Raw genomic sequence first — 22,660 nt, forward strand, 5'->3', positions numbered from 1 at the left:
GATCATTTAAAATCGAGTGTGGCAAAATGGAAGACTGTTCTGTGGTCAGACGAGTCACGATTCGAAGTTCTTTTTGGAAATCTGGGACGCCATGTCATCCGGACCAAAGAGGACAAGGACAACCCAAGTTGTTATCAACGCTCAGTTCAGAAGCCTGCATCTCTGATGGTATGGGGTTGCATGAGTGCGTGTGGCATGGGCAGCTTGCATGTCTGGAAAGGCAGCATCAATGCAGAAAAATATATTCAGGTTCTAGAACAACATATGCTCCCATCCAGACGTCATCTCTTTCAGGGAAGACCCTGCATTTTTCAACAAGATAATGCCAGACCACATTCTGCATCAATCACAACATCATGGCTGCGTAGGAGAAGGATCCAGGTACTGAAATGGCCAGTCTGCAGTCCAGATCTTTCACCTATAGAGAACATTTGGCGCATCATAAAGAGGAAGGTGCGACAAAGAAGGCCCAAGACGATTGAACAGTTAGAGGCCTGTATTAGACAAGAATGGGAGAGCATTCCTATTCCTAAACTTGAGAAACTGGTCTCCTCGGTCCCCAGACGTCTGTTGAGTGTTGTAAGAAGAAGGGGAGATGCCACACAGTGGTGAAAATGGCCTTGTCCCAACTTTTTTGGGATTTGTTAACACCATGAAATTCTGAATCAACATATTTTTCCCTTAAAATGGTACATTTTCTCAGTTTAAACTTTTGTTCCGTTATTTATGTTCTATTCTGAATAAAATATTAGAAGTTGGCACCTCCACATCATTGCGTTCAGTTTTTATTCACAATTTGTTTAGTGTCCCAACTTTTTTGGAATCCGGGTTGTAGTTGCTTAGAACTGCAAGTAATAAAAATAATACAAAAAGTAATGAAAAACAAATACCAATTGCAAATTGTCTTAAACTAGCTCTCTCAACATCATACTTAAAATTAATTTAAAGGTGAACAAGCCTTTCAAAGAAGAAGGCAAGGTAAATTCACTGGGGGGTGCCAAAATGTTGATGCTTCTGTTAGGAGAAAACTGCACCAGCCTGGGGTAGCTGTGAGCGAGTGATCCTCTTCCCGGGGCCGATGCATGCACAGTACAGTGAAAAAGCCAGCTTTTTTGTTAATGTCCAGCTTTTCATTCTACTGCGCATGTGCAAGTGATGGAAAGAGAGAAGAAGGAAGACGATTGCTCATTCTCAGCTCCCCCGGGGCTGGAGCAGTTTTCTCCTAACAGGAGCACCAGAGAAGAGTATATGGTAAGCGATTACAATCACTGGGGGTGCCTAACATTTTGGAACCCGCAAGTGATTGTACTTTTCTTTTAAGCCTAGCTGAAGTGTCAGCAGAGATAAGTATCTCTGGGCTGGTGTGGCTTAGGGGCACTTTTGTAAATAAATAATACTGCAACCTTTGATTACAAGTAATACGGACATAGTCCAACTGATTATAGGAACATGTCACAAGTAATACCAGTTATAGGAATGTGTCATTATTACTTAAATACCCCCCAAATATAAAACGGTTATGGACAACATTTTTTTTACTTTATTAGGCACTTAGAATAAAAGGCATTAAGGACCAATTTTTTTCTGGGGGTATGGATTCATTACTAACAAAGGAGATAAATAAGATGTGCTGCAAAGAAAACAAAGTTTTGAAAATTTTGAAAAGGCGTCCATAAAGAATAAGTAGTTTGTGCAAAAACAGTAGTTTAAAATGAAATGTATGTACCATCTGATAAGAAACTGATAAGGTATAGTTGTTGATATATGAGGCTATGGAGATGATTGCTGTCATACAGACAAATTAAGCACATGAGCTGGGATGGAGGCAAAATGGTGGTGCAGGTGCTGGTACAGATATGCTCATGAAGATTGGACGGTAATCCTTGGGAAGGGTCAATGTCTGCTGCTGCATCATATTTAGCACAGTATGCCGAAGGTCTCTGCTTACATCCCCACGGAGCTCCATAAGAGCAAGAACATGATCATCACTAGAAAAGAGAGAAAAGAGACTTGAGGGCATGGGTAATACATGCACATTGCCCACACAACTAATAATATGTGTTCTAAATGGTGTGGCCCATGCAATAAGAACCAGGAACAACATTCAGCTGATATCCGATTCTTATTATTCCTAATCTTACAATTAACTAGAGTTTAATTAACATAGTGAGTGCATTGTAAGAGTGCAGTTTATGTGTTCACAGTAGCTGCAAAGTATTACATATTAACATTTATTTCTGTTTTTTATGCATGGCCTACCCTAGAGAAAATTATGTGTGGCATGGTCATGTGCTAGACTTTTATTGGTGTACCAAGATTTCACTTTGAACATTTAATAACTTTAATAAATAAACACTTCAAGATGGACGAAGCCATTACTACTGTTAACAATGCTTGTAATTCAGCAGGGATACCAAGATATTGTAGGATCTGTATATAACTGGACTGATCTTCCTCATGCAAGCAAAAAGTGTTTCTCTACATTTTTAAAAATAAAATTTAAGGAACAATATTAAATTGGGGTGAGGTTTGCTACTGTTTCATAAACCCAATGGCACAATGACCATGGTCCAGTGCTTTTCCTCATTCACCAGAATGAATATTTGTTGGTAGGGAAGGGTGTTTCACCATTGTGATTCCATAGTGACACTCGCCTTTGATTGAGTGGTATTGCTATTTTCACAGAAATGTATTTAGCTGTGGATATTCTGAAGGAGTTGATTAATAGTTATAATAGGCCTCACACATACCTGATATCTGGAAATGAGGTCATTAATCCCGAAACTTCCAAGCTGAGTAATGATGGATCCTTGAGAGCAAAAATCTCCTGGATTGACAAAATAAGTGGAACACAGAGAGTGGACTCCTCTAAACCCTAAATTTGGAATCAGATAAGAAGACACAGAGAAAGTCACTAATAGCCATTACTTTGGAAAAACACAGTTTGTCACCCTTTCACAATCATATACTAAAATTGTTGCTGTACTCCCCTGCTCTATGACTTAATAGAGCAAAGCTGTGTGTAAGCCTGTAGGGTGCAAGCGCTGTATATAAGTTGTATATAGTCAATATCTTTTTAGGAAACCCTCCCCTATCATACAAAGCAATTCACCAGAAAATTGTCTATTTACCAGCAAAAGATGCCAAACTGCAACCTTTTTTTAGAGGAGCAATTGCATAGTCTCCTGACTAGTTAAATGTAATACCATACAGCAATACAGAGTAATGACTATCAGAGTCCACCTATCTCTATTTCCCTTTTACAGTATCACCATGAGTTTAACTTCTATCTTACCATTCTGCTTAGAGCTGCCCTTAACTCCTCAGCATCTGAAGACATCCTCTCAGCCATCTGTTGCCTTTCCAAAGAGCTCTTACACACCATCTTGCTATGCATGAATGCTTTGACATACTCAATTACTAACATCCTTTCTGTCTGTGCCAGAAGGAACTAGAAAAAGAAATGTTATATTAAGCTTACCACTATGATCATAGTCAGTGGGGGCTCTTGAGAGGGTATGGGGACCCCTGGGGTAGCAGCCCCAGAAGGCCTGGCACAATAAGAGGCCAACATTGTGGTGTATCAGTGAGGCTTCAGATTTCATGAACAAACCACACTTACCTGCCCTTGCAAACACCACAAACCCAGTAAGCTCTGGTCACCTCAGTATTGTGGTGTTTATAAAAACGTACTTTTCTTCTTAGAATTTTTATCTTACCCCTTCCCTGCTCCACATTTTTTATTGAACAATTAAATATATGAGGTCTAATTTACTATTGTCATGCAGAAATCTCAGAGCAAAATCTAACACAATGTTGCTTGCGCTAATGCACTCTATATAAAGCTCTTTTCAAAAATATATGCTTTGACCAATGCGTTCATGATGCAATAAGGAGCTTGACTGACCTGACACACAGGAGCTCTGGCCATGGATAAGTGCTGGTTGAAAAGTTCTACCTTCTCACAGGTGATACGCATGATATCGGATCCTGACAACCAGGTGCGTGATGGAATTTGCAAGAAAAGAGGCTGCAAGTAGAGAACAGGAATTGGTTGTTATCCTAAATGCCAACAAAAAAATTACCCATGGCATATCACCTTTCAACAGTCTCATTTCTTTTTTTATAGAAGAGGCACTTGCCCAGGAAAAAAAAGTTACTGATTTTGCTCACTGGGGGGTTCCTAACATGTTTTCACGTGTATCCTTTAAAGCACAAGGGAAGCCTAATATGCCACTTAGTTAAATTGATAACTGCCCCTCCCCAAATGCATGTACGTTATACTTTGTCGCGATCGGGGGAGGGAGCATCAATGCTTCAGATTGGGTTTGGGTCCGTGGGCCCTCCAGGTTTTTTCCCGGTGTCCCGCCAGCCCAGTCCAACCCTGTAGGTGGCAACCCTAGTTTTAAAATGTGTAAGGGACCTTAGTTACAGAGACTGTAATACTCCAGTAGGGTTGGGACTGATGTAAACACTGTGTTTAATACATTCTCTTTTTGATTTGTTCCTCTGTCCATTCCCCGGCCCTTTAGATTCCTACCAGCCATAAAGGACGTATTACCTGCAGCTCTGTCTGCAACTCATCCAGAAGTAAGTGGCATGCTTTCTTTTGGGTCTTGTCTAATGAGTTCTGCAAGCAGGGTGCATTTTTCCTGATTACAGGATTGGCAGACTCCCCAGGCTGCAAGTAGGAGATGGATGAACTGCAGAAAGAAGCATTACAATGTGTAGACCCACATGCTTGTAACTGTTGTATGTAAAATCACTGTGAAATACACACACAATTTAAGTAATAAAACCAACTGTTCATAGACATTTGAGCCAGCTTTTCCATAGTTCCTGAGATCTACAGTGCATTATAGCAAAGGATAAAAAATATACTTGGGGGCTTTCAAAGGTGCTGGGCTTCAGTCTGCCATCAGTTAACCCCAAAATAAACTATTGCCTCTCTAGGGTCTCCTTCACAGTCGCATAGTTTACTGCAGCCCCTCTTTTTATGTAAGATTGTGCAGACTTACCTTAAAGCAGTGCAACCATTTATTATGGCCACCAGGTAGGGTATGTAGTATGTTGGGTTTGTTCTGTCCTTCATATGTTCAATGCCATATTTAACTAGAGCCTCTCGTAGCCTAAGCAATGAAAGAATTTAGAGAAAGATATACTGTCAGTGTAGAAGCTAATTTGCCTATATATATTCAGTGTTGTATATTACAGGGCCTCGCATAGCTTGAGCAATGAAAAGAAGGGGATATATATTTTTGAGAGGTTTGTGTAGAAACTCACAGCCATCTAAAAAATTTCAGATCCCCCTTGCTTTATGACCAACACACCCATTCACTGCATAAAAAGTCTATTCCAATTAGGGCCTTTGCAAGAGCTGCTCAAATATTTGTCATCCACAGGGAAGGTCTGAATTGGGACTCAAAATAGGCAATGACATTTCAACTACATAGAGGCCCAAAAAGCTGCCCACCAGCCCAAGTAATACTGACTGTATATGGCATCTTATAGCAGCCCCTCTGGAATTAGTGTGAACTAAAATCATCACCATGTACCTGTTAGGCAGCACTAACTATTTAACTATTAAACCAGCGGACAGGTAATTAGTTTTATCAGTTTCTTATCTCTTTGTCAGAACCAAGAAGTTGTAGGAAGTGCTATGGTGAAAGTGCAATTGGTCTTCATTTTTTATTATTTGTAGCTTTTTAGTTACTTAATAATAATCTTTAATGTCTTCTCCAGACTTCAGGAAACCTGTTTTTTGGAAAAGTAAGTGTCAGAATTTATTGCCTTTTCTACTTAGTGGCTAAAATTGCCACTGCCGCTCACTGTATTTAATATATTTTGGGTGCCACTATGTCTACCCCTTACTGTATAATGTATTTAGGCAGCACCGCCTCAGGGGTTCTTGCTGCCCGAAGTGAACAAGATGATGCTGCCCCCTTTGCACAGATTGTAAAGCCTTTAATGAGAATCATTACTTACCAAACCAAGCAGTTATCCATCTCTAGCACAGCAGCATTTCTCATCCGACTCTCCAGAGAATCACCGAGGACTGAGGCCAGTTGCATGTTCTCTGCAAGCATCTGGTAATAAATAGTGAGTCATTTGATTTGAAAAATAAAAGAGCAGCCAGGCCAAAAGTCTATTTTTGTTTACTGGAAGTAGGAAAAGTCTGTACCAGTGTCAATGTACAGTATAATCGCATAGGCAAGGCAGAGATTTTATATTGTGTGTCCAATAATAACTTGGCATTAAAATTTGGGCAAGACAATACAATTTAAATTCTAAATTTCATGCATGTCATCAGGGCAGCCATTGGGAGGAACAGCTGCAGTGGGCTACATCATAACAGGTGCCCAACAAAGCCATATTTAGTACTATTCAGCTGAGGTGCACAGATATATTTACTTGTATGTGGGCCAGGAGGGCCGAGCAAGTTTTTGATAGTAAACCTGCATGTCAAGGTGTGGTATATTGTCTGGCTAAAACAACTGAACAACTACAAAAGCAAGATAGTTTTATGGTGTCCAGATTGCTTACAAGCTCAATTTACCTTTTTTGACGATAGTGAATATATATATATATATACTGTATATATATTATATATATATATATATATATATATATATATATATATATATATACTCGAACAAAAATGGTCCGCTTCACACAGGACTTATGAAAATAACAACGTGATTTATTGTATGTGTAACAAAAACTGACATTTCGGCTGCTCTTACAGCCTTTCTCAAAGTTACATAAACACAAACAAACAAAACGAGCTTAAATACTAACAGTGGCGGGAAACACCGGTAGGTGACGTGTGTGCATGACGTGTAACATAGGTAAAGACCCTGTATCCCCATACAAAATATCAAACACAAACGAATCCCCAAATCCATAAAATAAGTAACATGAAAATACATATAGGCATTACGTAAACACAAGTGTAGAGGTGTACAGTAAATAAGAACAATGCCACGCTAACTGTCCTCAGGGTGATGTTTGAAAAGTCTGCAAATAATTCTTGTGCTATATCCGTAGCCAAGCTTATAAACACAGTTGTTGCAAAAATTAGTAGCTGAAATTTACATAAAGAATACATAGGTGCTACCCTGCTGTAGAAAGTACCCGGGGCCCCCAAGTATAGTCGGGGTTAGCGTGCATCATTAAAACATAAAAATCAAAAGCAAACTAAAAGAAAATAAAAGGGAAGAAATGAAAAAGTGAAAAAAGTAAAAAATAAGAAACTAAGAGAGCAAAGACCCCCACCTATGAAGAATTAAAATAATCGTCAACTATACCAGACGCTTGGGACAAAGAGGTAATAATCATCGCAGTTAAATTTATCACGTCGCAGTTAACTTTATTACGTTGTTATTTTCAAGTCCTGTGTGAAGTGGACCATTTTTGTTCGAGTGTTTAAAAATTTGGAGAGGACTGCACCCAGGCATTTAAAGACTGTTTATCATGAGTGCTGACCGTTCTATCCTTGTATATATATATATATATATATACACAAAAGGGCTGATTCACTAAAGGTCGATAAGTTTTATCGCACGCTTTTTTGCGTTAAAATTGAAGCGAAAAAAACACGAAATTCGCTAAAGTATTAACGCATGCGTTCATTTGTGCGCCGAAATAATACTAACCCATGATTCGCAAACACTTAGACGTGCTAAATATCGCATTTGTCTGTGCGAAAATTAACACCTACTTGAGGCAGGCGGTAATTATAGAAAAGTACAGTTAATGAGCTTTTGGCAACACAATATGGACTTTGCAGTGTGATTTATTCAAGTCTGTGTTGGCCCTAGAGTGATGCAGCCTCCAGTTTGCAGGGAAATGGTCATTTTCAGTACAGTCATTTTCCGAAAGTAATGGCATGTATGGCTAACATGGTGTGCGTTTTTTCGTACGCAGCAATTATTTGTACGCGGTGCGTTGATTAGCGTGCGTTTCATCAAATACCGCACGAAAATAGTCTTCACGACTAAAATAACGCAAGCAGCATTGTGTGTAAATTAACGCAAGTATGCTTTTAGTGAATCGTGCGTTAAGATGCGAAAAATTAGACGTGATAAAATTTTTAACGCATGCTATAAATAACGCACATTTTAACGCACTTTAGTATGAGTATACTGTATAAGAAACATGTAACCTGATAAGCTTGTCTGTAATGGCTGAAAACATCTTTGACAACATACCACATTTCACACCTGCATAATAAGTTGCTGAAGACTGGAAAGGTACAGTCCATCCTGGTCTTTATCTGGTTCTTGCTCTCTAAACCACTCAGAATATTCCACTTCTAAAGCCTTCTGGATCCATTGAGCCAAGCATACCTTTACAAAAATAGAAGGGGAGTGTTTAGCTTAAAAAACGTTTAGTATATTTCAAATGGAAGCAACTCTGTAACTGATTGTCAGTGTGTGTTTTTTTATTAACTGCATTTAACTGCACTAACCTTTCTTCATGCCTTTAAAGTTTAAATTAAAGTTCACTGTTATTTTCCATCCTTTCTATGTTTGGGTGGCTGTCATTTACGGACCTCCTCGGCTCCTCCTCTGCTACCTTCCTTTCTGACTTGAAACCTGCTTATCTTTTATCCTTTGTATTGAGAGCCCTGCAATCATCCTTGGGGATTTTTACTCCCATATCGATGATCCCTCACAACACTGGCTCTCTCGTTTTCTCCACCTAACCTCCTCCTCTGACACTCCAACTCATAATGGTGGCCAGTTTCTGGATTTAGTCTTTACTAAAAATCTGTGCCTTTCTGATTTAAACAGTGACCCCTTCCCCCTTCTAATCATCATCTGGTTACATTTTCTGTATAACACTCTCTTTCCACTCCTGCTCCATCCCCCACTATACTAATTTGGAATACACGTGACATAGACCTCCTGGCCTTAGTTCACTTTTTCAGGTTTGGTCTCTCCTCCTTTAAGGAGATTTCTGATCCTGATACTCTTGTTAGTAAGTACAACCACATACTAGCCTCCACCACTGAACCATCTGCACTCCTACATCTTAAGCGTACTTTGGCTCAAAACCCATGCCCCAGGCTGAATTTACAAACCATGTTCTTCTGTGCAAAGTCTGCGGAATGTATGTGGAGGATATACAGTACACAAATGGACTTGGGGTTTTGATGGAATTTCTCAATAAATCAGTCCGAAACACAACTTTTTTAAGCACAATCCTTCTATATCTAGAGGAGTGTAATTCACTGGTACAGTCTTAATTTTTATATGATATGTCTCCTTTAATACATTCCATCCTGTAACAGCCTCCAAAGTCTCCAGGCTTCTCTTGTCATCTCCACTCACAAATTGCTGTCTTTTTTTGCCTTTTTTTCTGCTCACATCTTCAATTCTTTTCTGGCTTCTGCAACTTTCCCCTCTCCATTCAAATATGAAAAGGCCACGCTGGACCCGTCATGTGTTTAATTATTATCCTGTTTATCTTTTACTGCTTGCCTCTAAAATGCTAGAACGAATTGTGTTTTCCTGTATTATTAACTTTCTCAACACCCATAATCTGTTGGACCCATTAGTTTCTGGCCTACACACTCTGAGACTGCATTGTGCAGAGTTACAAATGATCTACAGGTTGCCAAAGCCAAAGGTTACTTCTCTATACTAATCCTCCTCAACCTATCAGTTGCATTTGATAAGGTTGACCACCTAATAAACCTAAACCTAATAAAAATTGAAATGACCATCTTTCCGCCTAAGCTTGGTTCTTTCCCCCCCTTTTCCTATCTCTATCGATGGCACGTTCATTAACCCTGTCACCTCGGCACATTGTTTGGAGGTAATCTTTGAATCCCTTCTCTGACAATATTAACAACGCTGTCAAAACCTGTTACTTTTTCCTAATCAATAGTGCCAAAGTCCATCCCTTTCTTGTAACTGTAACAGTTGGGATGCTCATGCATGCTCTCATCCTATCCCGACTAGACTAATGTAACCACCTACTAACTGGCCTCCCTAACTCGCATATCTCCCCCATACAGTCTGTTTTAAATACTGTTGCTAGAATGCTCCTCCTCTCATGAAGGAGAGTTCAGGCTTTTCAACTGCTAAACTCCTTATTATGGCTTCCCATAAAAACAAGAATAACTTACAAACTCCTTCTCTTAACTTTCAAAGCCCTTCATTCCTCTGCATCTTACTACATCTCTTCTCTTGTGTCTCCGTACGTCTCTGCTCCTCACAGAACAACCATTTGGTTGCACTCCCCACTACTACGGCTGTTTCCCACCTTAAACCTTTCTGCCTTGCTGCCCCTTACATGTGGAATGCCATCCCTGAATTCCTTTGGAGGGAATCTTCCCTCAGTTTTTTCAGAACTAAGCTCAAAGACTACCTTTTGGAGCACTCGCACAGACCCTGAACTGGGAACTGGCACTTATATTGTAGTGTCACCCACTGTAACATGCAGCATCTAATATCTTCCTATTTGTACCTGTAAGTTACCCTCCCATTTAGATTGCATCTTCTTGACTCTTTGATCCTTAACTTTGTATTTAATACCATACTTTGTATTTATCTATAATTGTAATAACCCCATGTTTGTTGTATGAATTTTGCTACTGTGCAGTACTTTATACGGATATAGGTAGTGCTATATAAATAAAGATATACATACATACTGTTATAAGGGTCAATGGCTGTGCAGTTGTCCCAGTGCAGTTGCAACTATTTAGGTCTTTGATTTAATTTCCTAACTTCTCCAGTGTACTTACTGATTGGTTGGTGTGAACAATTTAGCTCCTTTGTTACAATTGTTTCTCACGGATCATTATTATACTGGTAGTAAAATGTTTGCATTAACATCTCACAATCATAATTGTCAGTTATTAGTTACACTCATGTAATGTTTTGTCCCAGAGGAAAAAAAAATCATTAGAACCAGATAACAAATCTACCTGATGATTTTAAGACCTTTAGTCTATCTATGCCATCAAGAAGTAAGAAGAGAAAAACATAGACAGGTAAAGGGAGAAGAGACTACACAAACAAGTATAGTAAAACCAAAAAGGCATGATACAAGTATATTGGTAGAAAGTGACTCCAATATTTTATACTGCTCTGGCAGATATATTGGGTAGTTTGAATTAAAGGGTTTGTTTAAAAATACAAGGTTATAAGAATTAGCCCTGCTGATCCTGGGACTTGGCCAAATGACTTTTGGAGTCAGGAAGAATTTTCCCTCCCTCTGAGGAAAATTGTAAACATATGCAGGTTTTATTTTTATTAAGCACTACGCAATAAATACACCTTTTTAACTTTTGCAAAATGAATTGCTGCAATGTAAGTTTTATATTTCTTTTCTTCACTTTCTGCTGTTCATGCAGTCAGCCTGGACTGGAACAGTTAACTGTGACATTGCACATATATGGCCACTTGTATAGTATCAATCTCTTCAGCCCACAGGACCATTAATTAGATCAGAGATCCCCAACCTTTTTTACCTGTGAAATACACTTAAATGTAAAAAGAGTTGGGGAGCAACACAAACATACAAAAGTTCATGGGGTGCCAAATAAGAGCAGTTATTGACTATTTGGTATTCCTTATATGGACTGACAGCCTACGGAAGACTCTGTACATCGAGTTTTTATGCAACCAAAACTTGCCTCTAAGCCAAGAATTCAAAAATAAACACCCAATTTTAGGCCACTGGGAGTAACATCCAAGGGGTTGGTGGGGTCCCTATTCCTATCTCTGGACATTTTGCACGCACTGGTAGCAGGTTAAAAAAAACTTTTATATAGGGAAGCCTGATGAATCCAAAAACTAGAGAGTTTATTTCCCAATGGTTTATGGATATGGAATATGATTGGTCTTCTGTTTTTAGGTAGATTTATACAATTTTAATCTATGGTTTTATTTTCCGTTTTTTACATTATTTATGTGAATATATTGTACAGCACTTACAATTGGACACCTTGATTGTATCACAGATAAGTGAAACAGTTAAATTTGACTGGATATCATGTTAATATTTTTACCAGTGTTTTTGCAACATTGTATGTTTATATTGAGTATTAATTGAACACTAGGTGGTGCTGTGTTATACAGGATATAAGGAGCACATGTACACTTGATTGTACAGCTTGATAAAGAGCCAATTAGGCTTGAAACGCTGCTGCTGCTGCCTGCATTGTGACAATAAGGGCATTTTAATGAAATAGACGGAGTGCTGCCCATAACTGTTTGGATTTGTATGTACAGGAGTGGAGGGACCCTGTTGGACTGTGCACCCATCAGCAAATTTAATAGCTGAGTGAGTGCTGCCTATTTTGTTGTGACTGAATAACCAAATGTATGGCCAGCTAAAATGTTTTTTTTTGTGTTAGAGTGGACACTGATGAGCTTGGCATACCAAAAATCACACTTGGAATACTGATTTCACACCAAAATAGTACTCAAACCCACCTTTACACTGCGAGTGTAGCGATTCTGCTGCTCTTCCAAGAATTCAGGGGAAAGAAGAGCTCCCAACTCTGTTGCATCTATCTCTGGAGACAAATCCTGATGTCCAATCATGTCTTCACTAAAAGCAAAATATCAGTTAGTACTTTACTTGTAATTTGTGCAATGTAAAACATGCTAAAAAAAAATAAAGTTTCTTGAAACAAGTAATTTCTTATTGAGATGCAACAGTTTTGTAATGTTTAAGATTTTCCTGTGCTTGAAATAGGCCTGCAAATATTTATAATTACATGGTGATTGTAAAGTACTAATTCAAACTACATGGCATGCCTCACCTATAGGATACCATACATCACCTTTAAAATCAAATACTTTTTGAAGAGCATGCAATAGGTGTCCTGTTAATGGTGAGTAGAGAGAAAAAATGTATAATGATCTAGAATTTTTAATGAATTAGATGAAAGTGATTGCAGGACTGGGCAGACCAGGGATGACTTTAACATAAGCTTGAATATATTGCAATACATGAACAGCCAGTCCCTGTCTTGTTAAAGAGGAAGGCATTTCTTGGTAGTTTAATGCAGTTTTAATGCAGAATTAATGCAGTCTTAATGTCCTATATATTGATAATAAGTGAGTGCAAAAACCTCTTGTTTTTGTCTATATGTATTTTGTGGTCACAGCCTCATTGCACCCCCACCTAAAGGATTAAAACTAAGCAGTGAGCACAACTGTACCTTCTTTGCTTATTTTACATTGGGATCTCATCCCTGTGAATAGAGATAGATTATCATGTATCCCTTCAATCTGTGAAATTAGGTATGTTTGTGTTAAAAAAAAAAAAAAAAAAATATGTGGGAACAAAACAACTGAAATGTCATGACAATGTAAATCACCATATATAAATTATTTAACTTGTATAAGCATTTCACATGATTACACTATGTGAATAATTTTCCCATGCTAATTTACATTGCTGTCAATGGCGCACAATTCTGGTTATTCTGCCACCTGTACTCTAATGTAAGGTACAAAAACAACCCACGTGTCCTTGCCCTAATAATATTCCCTGAAAATATGACAAAACGAAAAAAGAAATCCAATGAGAGTAAAGGTATTAAGGCAGAACATCATTTCTGATATAAGGTAATAACAAACTGCATTAGTATGAAAATTAAGCAGGTGAACTTTTGGGGAAGGGTGTGAAAATAAAGAGAATAGGGATGGAAGATAGTGAAGCAACATAAATAAAGGTATGCAAAGATGTAACAAATCTTATGTGAAAAAAACTAATATATATATATAATCTTTCTAAATGTAGAAGAATGGAAGTTTTTCTTCCAAGATCGTCCCCCAAAAAGTATACACTTCTTGATTCAAAGCATGAAAAACATTCATAAATATAGGCAATTCTGTGCAAGTCTGATGATCAATTTCCAAAGATTTAAAACCTTGAACCTTAAAACAGGTTCGGTTTCACAGCACCCCCACCTACCCAAAGCCGAACAACCTCTACCTCTCATTCGTTTTTGAAACTTTTATTTCTCATTTGCTTCTTTTTCTTTTTATACATGTATATCCACCCATCCACCCATGCCAATACACCCCTTTCAGCACATACATTTAGTTCAGAGCGAATGGATATCCATTCTTTTAACCATCAGAAGTTGTGAACATATAACAATATTATTTCTATTATTTCTATTATTTCTAATTTCCCCTTCCCTTCTAATTTCCCCTTCCCTGGGGGGACTGCTTTGATAAATATGCAAATATTTTCAACCTTTTTTTTTCTCCAAGAAGAGGCAGGCTCTCATACAGGGTCAGATTTTTGGCAGGCCACATGGGCATAGGCCTAGGGCAGCAAAGATCAGGAGACAGCATGGTACCCATTGCATCTGCACTGGAGACTGGGCAGGAGATTTGACAGGTGTTTGAATCTCCCGCCTAGTTCCCAGTGTAAGCGATTGTGCTAGAGCAGAGCCGGTGGGAGGAAGCTATGAGCAACAACAGATAGGGGAGAGGGTGTGATTGTGGCTGGGGGAGGACGTGCCAACGGTGGAGGGAGGATTTGAGAGATGTAAGGGTGAGCAGCAGGGGGGCCAGGGGCAGCAAAACTTTATATCCGCCCCTGGCTACATATATCTATATCAGGAATAACATGTTAGACAGGACCTCATCTATGTCTTTGAGTAATAACATAGGTGAAGGTCTGTCTACCTGAGCAGAGGGAAGAGTCAGTCTGTTTTCTCTAGTGCCCTGCCTCCTAGTCGTGAATGCTATACCCCAGGGTTCCTGTGTCCCACAGGTTACTTTAGAGAAAAGTATTTAACAGTAACACAAAATCCCCTTTTATTTCACCGAAGCTCTGTGCAATGTGTGATATTATAAACCATGTACTAATATGAAGAAAAATATTCCTCAATATCAACACCCACACAGAAGTGAATCCAACATTTAAACAGATGATATTTGAAAAAATAATGCTTCCCCACACAAAGCACACATTAAATGCCATTGCTTTGTAAGTGACGGCTCAGAGCAGCAACATACACAAAGGCAAACAAATGTGCATTGCTTGACAGTTATTGTAGAGATATGAATTCCTTAACATTTACCTGGGGTACACAATAACTGACCAATGGAGTACACGATACAAGGCAGGGTGGGCCAGATCATGGCTCAATATATCACGAACATGGCGAGAAATGGCATGGTGGCACATCAAGGCAACAGCTCGACAGACTTCATACTGTGGCGGAACACATGGAGCTAGCACTGAGCATACTGCCTGTAGCTCATCTAACACTTTACTTTGAAGGTCCTTAAAATGAGTTGCTAGGCCTGTTGGTGTAATATCCTCCTCCTGTAACCCAGACCCTATAAGCCTGTTACACACACCCCTTTCTAAAGCCTGAAAGAAACTATCCCTCCAGTGTTTTGGACGCCCTGGTGGTCTCCAGAGCTGCTGTGGAGATCCTTTTGTATCTTCTTCATCCAGATACTCCTCACGTTCAATTATACGGACAGCAGAAACTAACAGAGATGGATTTGAACGTGCCAAGCTCACTGATGATTGGGCCAATGAGAACAAAACACGACCCAAATCTTCACTCAAATTATTTACGCCTGCAAAAAACTGCTGTACCAGTTCTGCTGGATCTTCACCGTGTTGCACATCTTCACCAGTACAACAACTGGGATCCTCTAATGGCCTTACCCTCTGTAATCTATAAAGTACAATATCTCGAAAGCTTTCTAATTCTCTTAGGTTCCGATGAGCTTCCAGTAGATTTTGGGTCTCAATCAAATTTTTAGTGTGAGAAATAAGCTCAGGTACTGTAGACAAAACAAAACAAAAAAAAAAAAGTCAGGTGACTGATGTGCCAAAGCCTGAAGAAATATAGAGTTAAAGAAAGGCTGGGATAATTCAATAAGAGACGGTGTACAATGTTGAACCTCATAAAAGACATATAGAAAACCATATCATACCTTAACTGGATTGCCTTAGGTAAGTGTTATTCATATTTGAGAATCATTAATTATTTATATCTTATTATTGTTCTTAAAGTACAGGTCTAATATCCTGTACAATATGTACAACTATAACATTCAGTTATGTCACTTCTTAGGGAACATGTATATGTATACAGTACATAATTGTGAATTCATCATTCATTCAAGATATCTGTTGAAATTCATGTAGAAGCTTATATATAACTGTTGCCAGTTGTTTTATGTGATTTGCTGTGTCATTTTATATCTAGCATAATGCCCAGATAGCATTCTATAGCATTCTGTAGATTATGGTATATCTGCAGTTGGTCTTATTTTAATTTGTGGATTTTGAATTATCTTTCTCCTCCATCTCTGTTCAGCCTGAGATGTAAAATGTTTTCTGATTGCTAGGCTGAGATACAGCTAGGATGTGATTTTAATTTTTGCTACTTATCTTTCTTTAAGACCCTTAACTATTTACTTTTCTGTTTATCAGCAATGGTCAAAGGCTCATTTATCAACAGTGGGCAAATTTGCACTTGGGTAGTAACCAAGGCTTTATTTGGGTCCAGTGATGCCCTAGACAGTCTGCACATGCTCTGATCATCAAGAGAGCGATACCATCCCTTTCCCCTCAGCTCTGCCAATGCATTTAGAGGCACGTTTACCAAAACTGTAGATAAATATCACTAGTGAATTTTCCCATAGCAACCAATCAGCAATTAGATTTCAACAGTCATTTAGTAGTTAGAAAACAAAAGTAGATATTGATTGGTTGTTATGGGCAACATCACTGGTGATATTTATTGTCAATGTTAGTCAGTGTTGGACTGGTCCACCAGGATACCAGGAAAACTCCCGGTGGGCCCAGGGGTCAGTGGGCCATCCTGCTTAATGGTCATTCTGCATTTCTGAATGGGAACAAAAAGGAGAAATAGATGGAAGGATAGATGCTAGCATGTAAATAAAAAGAAACTTGGAGAATTAAGTGGTTGAGTGAGGAAAAAGAGTTTGGAGAGGGGGCCCATGGTCTAAGGTTTTCTGGTGGACCCCTGGGATCCCAATCCGACACTGATGTTAGTAAAGTCGGAAGTATCTGGCAGTAGGCTGGGGAGAATAACTCTCTATAGTAATTTTTTTTCTAAATAGACACCCAAGGGCAACCCCTGTCCACTACTGCCCTAGTAGTAACCCATGGCAACCAATATTTTTATGTTTTCATTGTGCTATCAGCAGCTAGCTGAAAATAGCATTTACTAATCACTAGGGTTAATTTGCCCAGTGTTAAGAAATGACTAATTGACCCTAATTCCCACATTCTGTAGCATTTTCATTTCTGCAGAGTTTCAGAATAATAGACATATTCAAAAAGCAAAAGTTTAAACATCCAACCTGTTGCTGTACACTTAAGTAGTGCTTAGAGTGCAGAAGGTCCCTAAACCCTGTTTTAGAATTAGTTGTTTATGCCCTATTTTAAGCTATATGTCATCTATTATATTCTACAACAAATAAATATATAATGCAAAGAGATCTCATATTGATCTTTTAATGTCCAGGTCTAAGAGATGGGAGCCCCAAAGCCACAGTAGTTGCAATCTTTGGTCAGCTATTGTTATGAACCTATGACAGGAATTGGATCAAAAACAGAACTTGCTTGTATCTAACCTGTGTAGATAAAAGGCAGGCTTTGGATAACAACAGAAAGCTGTACATGTTCTGCCACCAGATTTCGAATGGGCTGAAGGCGTGAGAGTTGTCCATTAGTCTTGCGCCAGATGCCCTGTGCTTCACTTAGTTCTCGCTGCACATTTTGTACTTCTGTGAGTGCGCTGTGCAGCTGCTTTATTCCCTGTTCAACTCCTTCCAAATAGGACTGGACTGCCGACTGTGTGAATGTCAATAAATGGAATAATTTTCTTACACTTCAATAGAGATATGAATTATAGTGAAATGTAATGAAAAAAATGATATAGTTTTATATAACTGTTAGCAGTCAAATTAGACAACACAATATTTAATTTATTAGGAAACATTCCTTGAAAACACTGTTTCCATAAAGGGATAGATCACCTTCACCCTAGGAACCATAAAACGGCCTAAAATCCAAACTGAAGCTAAATATTTCGAAAACCACACATAACTAAAAATGATGATCAATTGCTAATTGTCTACAAATATTATTTACTATATCATACTAACAGTTAAATTAAGGTGAAAAACCCCTTTAACCCTATGCAACAGCCATATTCAATGCAACGTGCACCTACCACCAATGCACCAGTTCAGCCTACTCTGATGAACTGCATAAATTGCGTAAAAAGGTGCAGAGTTCAGGATGTGAGGGAGCCCTGGAATACCTGCTTTGAGGAGATGTTATTTTCAGGTTTCCCATGTTGTGTTGCACCTATACAAAACTGGCAGGTAGTGAATCACATTGCTTAGCTGTTTTTGATGAATGCTTTGACATTGGCACACACTGGCTAAGAAAAAGCAGTGACTCAATTTGTCCTTGATCTATCAATGCTAATACTATTTTTCTTCTGCATAGGTAAATCATTCCAGGGTTGGGGTAAAAGCTATTTTTTTTAAAAGCTATCTTGCTGTGCCTAAAAGGATCAGGGTAAACACGAAAAAATAGATTCACCATTTGCTACTTGAGCACTCCACTATGCAAGAACACAAAATAACCTTTTTAAAATGTACAAATATGGATCATTTTGTTTCCAAAACTAATATATATATATATATATATATATATATATAAAGATATATATATACAAACAAAACAAAAGTCACCAGCACTCCTTAAATATGCAAAAATTTGCACTTTAATATAATGTAGCCCTGCAACAATAGTTTAAAGTAAAATTAGCCTTCATCAGTGACAGTTGCACAACACTTGGATATAAGAAAGAGAAGGATAAATATAAGTGAACAGCAAGTCCATGTTCTTTAGACAAAACTATACAATATATTATGTTTGCATAACAAATTTAAACTTTTTATGTAATATTAAAATAATGAAAAATATGATTAACAATGTTATATTACATTAGTTTATAATATGAACGAAAAAGAGTAGCTTAGTGGTTATTTCTGTAAAAGTCTATGTTGTATTTCTGTGCCATCTTTTTGTGACCTTGGAAACCTAATGTGAGCTATATAAAGCTGGCCATACACGCACCGATAATATCGTATGAAACCTCGTTTTGTATGATATTCATGCGTGTATGGCAAGTCGGCGAGTCGACCGATATCGCAGGAACCTGCTGATATCGGTCGACTCGCCGATCGGGCCAGTTAAAAGATTTTGATCGGGCGCCATAGAAGGCGCCTGACCAAAATCTGCCTTCAGCACTGAATCGGCAGAAGGAGGTAGAAATCCTATTGTTTCTACCTCCTTATCTGCCGTTTCAGCCCTGAACGGTTTGCAAATGGCCACGTGTGTGGGTGTCTGTGTGTGTTCTTGCAACAATCAGTCTATGCAATATTGGGTGTATTAAGATGTATGATATGTAGAAGTAGGGCATACTTTAAGTCTGGTTTGTATAGAGTTGTTGCGCTGAGTTTCACGTCTTCGGTAATGCCCAAGCCTTGTCAGCTGATCAGGGCGTGAAAATATGCCAGAGGCCCATTTGAGTGCTGCTCCCCTTGCCAAGCTCTCTGCCTTCTCCAACGCTAAAACACTGCACTCTGTGGAAGATATTAAACATTTGATTAAATGATGTCAGATGTGACTATACCCACACTATAGATGACCAGCACTTATCTACTCATCAGTTGACCGATTGCCTGTGTTTCCATCTCAAGACTAAATATGTAACACTGGTGGTTCAAAAAGACTGAATGCACCAGATTATATAGTCATGTTGTTCTCTATACACTCACTTTGCAATGTCTGTGTGGGATGCGTCTCTTTGTAGAGGACACATTGATGTGCTATTTAACCAAAGGGCAAAGGCCGCACATCCTTCATAACATGTATACCACACTTATGACCTTATGCAAATATTGCTCAGAAATGCTAACTTCTTTTATCATTCTTTATCTATATAGTGCTAACATATTCTTCAGTGCTTTACAGAGTTTATACATCATTCAAATAAATCCCTGCCCCAGGGAAACTTACAGTCCCAATGCCAAATCCCATATCTCAAGTCCAAATACATTTACACATACTATGCTCATTTTCATCAGAAGCCAGGTAACCCACCTGCATGTTTTTGGAGCATGAAACCCATGCAAGGACAGGGAAACATACAGACTCCTTGGTGATAGTGCCCGGGCTACAAATCAAACCCTGAGCCCCAGCACTGCAAGGTAGCAGTGCCAACTCCTGAGACACTAAGGGGCACATTTACTAAACAATTTTCATTAAATTTCCACAAAAAAAAGTACTTTGTGAAGGTTTGATCTGTCGAGTGCCATTGAGTCCTATGGAAGGCTTCCACAACCAGACATGGAAGGCATCAAAGCCAGAAAGGTTTTCGTGGCATAACAAACTTTTTGGCACGACAATTTTGTGACTTTCGGAACGCAATTGCGATAATTTCATACGAATGATAAAAGCATTGTCGAGCAAAAATTAGACCGGCACAACAGGTGTGATGCAAGCGGGGCTCAGCCCCTGCGTGTTTATTCAAGCTAGAGCAGCAACGTTTCGGGGGCGTACCCCTTCATGAACTAATGAAGGGTGAGACTATTTAATCATGTTGATTGCACTCGTTTGTATGTCTGACGAAGGGGTATGCCCCGAAACGTTGCTGCTCTAGCTTGAATAAACACGCAGGGGCTGAGTCCCGCTTGCATCACACCTGTTGTGCTGGTCTAATTTTTGCTGGACTGTTTTGGGAGTGCTGACTCCCTGGGCTGTGCACCGGGTATAAGGACTTAAGGAGGTAAGGGTGTGCTGGTGAAAATTTTTTTGTTGTAAAAGCATTGTCAAGACATTTTAGAACTTCAGAAATTACTGTGGTTACTCCAAATTTTACCATATCATGTTTTAAGCCCAGAAAAAAAAATCGGATTTTAGTAAATGTGCCCCCTTGTAACAAATTTACTAACATAGTTCTAGTTACCGTGTGCCACAAAAACAGAATCATGTTTGAAATGAAAAAATAGAGCTGAATATGGTAGGGAAAGCTTTCTGGTTAAGTAGCAATTCAAATAAGATGATGGCAAAAATAAACTTAAAAACCAGGGACTATTGCATAGGAAAAGATGCAGCAAGTAGACAATAGATTTCATCAAAAAGACAAAAAGCCTGCAATCCCAGGGCATTTCAAAGGAACAGGCCAAACATGACAAATCAGTTGAATCAATGCAAATAAAGTGAAGAACTTCCACCTCATAAACCCCAAATCACTTAAGGGTTTTTGTGTCATAAGTCAATATTATCCCTCACTAAAACAGCAACAAACGTAGACTTGTGGACAAACATGGCCAGGCAACGAAAAGAAAATAGGGAATACTCCCCCAAATACAGGGTACGGCAGTGGTTTTCAAACTTCTTGAGTAAAGGCTTCCCTTCATGGATAAATACTTGGTCAGGACACCCCCAGTTTACCTCATAACAGAATTTTAGATTTATAAAAACATTGTTGTGTCTCTCACTCTGCTACAGTTCCATAAATATCTACCAAATATTTACTGGCAGACTTTTGTATTGCTCTCTGGGGGGGGGGCGGTTCAAGGTAATAACTACCAGCTTGTAAATCTCCTGTTTAAAACAGTTGGTCCACCTTTTAAACTAAAGTTCTCAATCAGAACAGCTGCAATTGATGCTGTGGGTGGCTATAGTCCAACATATGTCTCAGGAATATGTTGCAGGCCTAATATCCATGGTGTTCTGCCCATGGAACTACTCTAGTTGCTGATTAGCACTGCACTAGTGGTACGGCATTCTACACTTCTACTCACTGCATGCTGCCCTCATCTCTTGCCCCTCTGTCTACCTAATGGGACATGTGGGAGGAAATTCAGGTAATTCTGAGCCCTGTTTTAGGTAACACTGCAATATTACATGATACCATGGGTTTTACCCTATAAAAATATGCAGTGATTTACAAAGGTAGAACCTAACAATGCAGAACATATATAAATAAACGTAACAATCCTTTTACACACTCATTGCAATGAATTTAGAACAAAGTTGATACGTACCTGCATTTTGCTTGGTCGATTCCCAGTTAGAAAGAGTATATAATGGAATATTCTCACCCTCTGCAGGCATCATGCTTCTTTCAGTCAGTGCAGCAGAACTGAGCGAGCAGGGAGGGGACAAGGGCAGCATCCCACACAAACATCCTCTGCATATACAGCCATACAGACAGTAGGCAGGATGTGGGAGGGAGCCCCTCAGGACAGATGTGGAGACTGGGATCTCACTGCAGATACACAGCAAGAACATGAGGAAAGTCCATGCTCATTCTACACAACATAGACAGGTCTTACTAGAGGTGCCCTCATTCTCTGTAAAATTACCATCTGTTCTGTGCAATGTCAGGGAGTGCTGTTAGGAGTTAGCATTTAATATTACTTTATTTGTCTATTCTCCATAGTGCTCTACACATCAGCGCTTGAGGAGGAAACAATTAAATAGGAATACTAAGAAAGTGCCATAGTATATATTTTTTTCTTACTAACTAAATTATGGAAGTGAACATTTATTTAACTCAGGGGTTCTGAATGTTTCTATTGTACAGCACCCCAGA

At 38.9% G+C, this 22,660-nt stretch overlaps 1 protein-coding gene across 1 annotated transcript; it reads right to left on the reverse strand.

Moving 5' to 3' along the window:
- Positions 1 to 1,522: 1,522 nt before the first annotated feature.
- Positions 1,523 to 22,247, reverse strand: exoc3l1 (exocyst complex component 3-like 1). Its single transcript, XM_002931681.5, has 13 exons — positions 22,110 to 22,247; positions 19,480 to 19,640; positions 17,613 to 17,832; positions 15,068 to 15,788; positions 12,453 to 12,570; positions 8,223 to 8,348; positions 5,986 to 6,086; positions 5,019 to 5,129; positions 4,562 to 4,703; positions 3,908 to 4,030; positions 3,296 to 3,451; positions 2,751 to 2,875; positions 1,523 to 1,988 (listed from the first exon to the last, which is right to left on the reverse strand). The coding sequence occupies exons 1-13, from the start codon at positions 22,237 to 22,239 to the stop codon at positions 1,802 to 1,804; spliced, it is 2,421 nt and encodes an 806-aa protein (XP_002931727.3). The 5' UTR covers positions 22,240 to 22,247; the 3' UTR covers positions 1,523 to 1,801.
- Positions 22,248 to 22,660: the final 413 nt, after the last annotated feature.

The sequence above is a fragment of the Xenopus tropicalis genome, chromosome 4 (assembly GCF_000004195.4).
Source record: "Xenopus tropicalis strain Nigerian chromosome 4, UCB_Xtro_10.0, whole genome shotgun sequence".
Classification (NCBI taxonomy): domain Eukaryota; kingdom Metazoa; phylum Chordata; class Amphibia; order Anura; family Pipidae; genus Xenopus; species Xenopus tropicalis.

What these genes read in the sequence shown, in the direction of transcription:
- exoc3l1 (XM_002931681.5), bottom strand. Translation starts at nt 22,239, where the DNA reads ATGCTGCCCTTGTCCCCTCCCTGCTCGCTCAGTTCTGCTGCACTGACT. An exon ending in CCTGCCTTTTATCTACACAG is followed by an intron (nt 15,789 to 17,612) that starts GTTAGATACAAG and finishes TTTTGTCTACAG; the next exon opens with TACCTGAGCTTATTTCTCAC. An exon ending in ACCTCATTTCCAGATATCAG is followed by an intron (nt 1,989 to 2,750) that starts GTATGTGTGAGG and finishes TCTCTTTTCTAG; the next exon opens with TGATGATCATGTTCTTGCTC.